The sequence below is a fragment of the Aplysia californica genome, unplaced genomic scaffold, assembly GCF_000002075.1.
Source record: "Aplysia californica isolate F4 #8 unplaced genomic scaffold, AplCal3.0 scaffold00036, whole genome shotgun sequence".
NCBI lineage: Eukaryota > Metazoa > Mollusca > Gastropoda > Aplysiida > Aplysiidae > Aplysia > Aplysia californica.
In genome coordinates, this window is record NW_004797306.1 from 2,197,230 (window position 1) to 2,198,729 (window position 1,500).

The following is a 1,500-nucleotide window of genomic DNA, read 5'->3' on the forward strand; positions in this document are numbered from 1 at the left end:
AGACCTCTGCCAATGTGTGCACTGCCCCGCTGCCTACCACGCCACTGACCACTGTGTGCCGGCCGGCAGCCGACTGCTGACCAAACGCCTACTGATTTGTCCAAGGCACTTCAAGCCTAGCAAGAAACAGTCACAACACTCCAGCGTGCATGTGAAGAAATGCCTCAGCTGTGGTCAAGGTCTCTCTACTCTATCTAACATTTGGTTTTACTCATTTCTTCCCCTGATGAATACAGTCGACGACGGCACTTGTATTTAACTCGCTTGAGTTGATCTTCGGTTAAGTTGATCTTTGTCTCGGGTGCCAGTACCTCTTCTTCTTTACTTTTCTTTTAGTCAAATGGTTATGTAGTGTCCAACGCAAACAGAAATATAAAATGGTCTTGATACAGGATGCATAAGACAATATGGTCTAAATAGGTAGATTTTGAGTGTCAGCATGTTGGGTTTCCATTGAGTTTGAAAAGTTCCAGATTTTTTTTAGTAGTCTGTTGGCATTTCTTTTTACAATGGCCATTGCTTATGATTTTCTCTCGTCCTCAGGAGGTGAACTCCTGTCCTGCTGTGAGTGTCCTGCGGCATATCACGTTGACTGTGTGAGTGCTGTAGGTGGTACAGTGACCTGTAGCCTTGACTGCAGGCACTGGCAGTGTGTTCAGTGTGTCACGGGGCTGCAGATCCTGTATGGAGAGATTGTCTGGGCAAAGCTAGGCAACTACAGGTCTGAGACTCATTATTTTTGTTTCTTTCAGTTTGTTTTTGTTTCTGTCACTTTAATAATAATAATAATGATAATGTAGAAAGTGTTTTTAAAAAGAAGAGCGCAGCATTTAAAACTAAAGATTTTCATAGTTTCTTTTTCATTTTTCTTTACTAGTCAAAATCTAATATGAATCATGATAATCGTATATATCCCCTGTTGTTTGAAGGCTCATTTTAATTTCACAATGGCTCCTTTTGTGGCTTTGGTCATTCTGTTATTCTCTCACAGACTGCAAGAGGGCATATAGTATTGCAGTCTGTCGGAATCATGTAGTTTTCATCCTTAATGTTAATAGATAACAGTCTTTTTGTCGGATTACTGTGGGAAATATTTTGCTTTATGCGTTCTATTGTTATTTTAGTTTTTATTTGTATATCTCATGTTTAAAGTATATCTTTGAATTAAATTAAACTTTGGATTAACAAAAAGCTTGGCTTTGTTGGCTAGATGGTGGGCATGTGAGGTCTGCCACCCTGGATACGTCCCACAGAGGGTCAGGAAGAAGACCCCAGTGGTTGGAGAGTTTCCAGTTCGGTTCTTTGGTTCACAGGATTTTGCCTGGTTGCACAGGGGCAGGTAAGCAGTGTTTACACGAAGGATATACTCTCTTCTACTTAGCCAACTAGTAGGTGGGTCAATCATAGGTCTTTAGCTTATGCCAGAAAGAGACAGGGGAGAGAAAGGAGGGAGAGAGAGAAAGGAGGGAGAGAGAGAGAGAGAGAGAGAGAGAGAGAGAG

General features: G+C 41.7%; 1 protein-coding gene across 1 annotated transcript in view; it reads left to right on the forward strand.

Annotated features, from left to right (window-relative positions):
* The window catches only part of LOC101856636 (histone-lysine N-methyltransferase, H3 lysine-36 specific-like), a 9,868-nt gene extending 8,426 nt beyond the window's left edge, over window positions 1–1,442 (forward strand). The window contains exons 6-8 of the mRNA XM_035973932.1: window positions 3–179; window positions 544–721; window positions 1,211–1,442. Of these exons, the coding sequence (XP_035829825.1) occupies window positions 3–179; window positions 544–721; window positions 1,211–1,343 (488 nt within the window). The 3' untranslated portion in view covers window positions 1,344–1,442. The remainder of the gene's footprint in view (window positions 1–2; window positions 180–543; window positions 722–1,210) is intronic.
* Window positions 1,443–1,500: the final 58 nt, after the last annotated feature.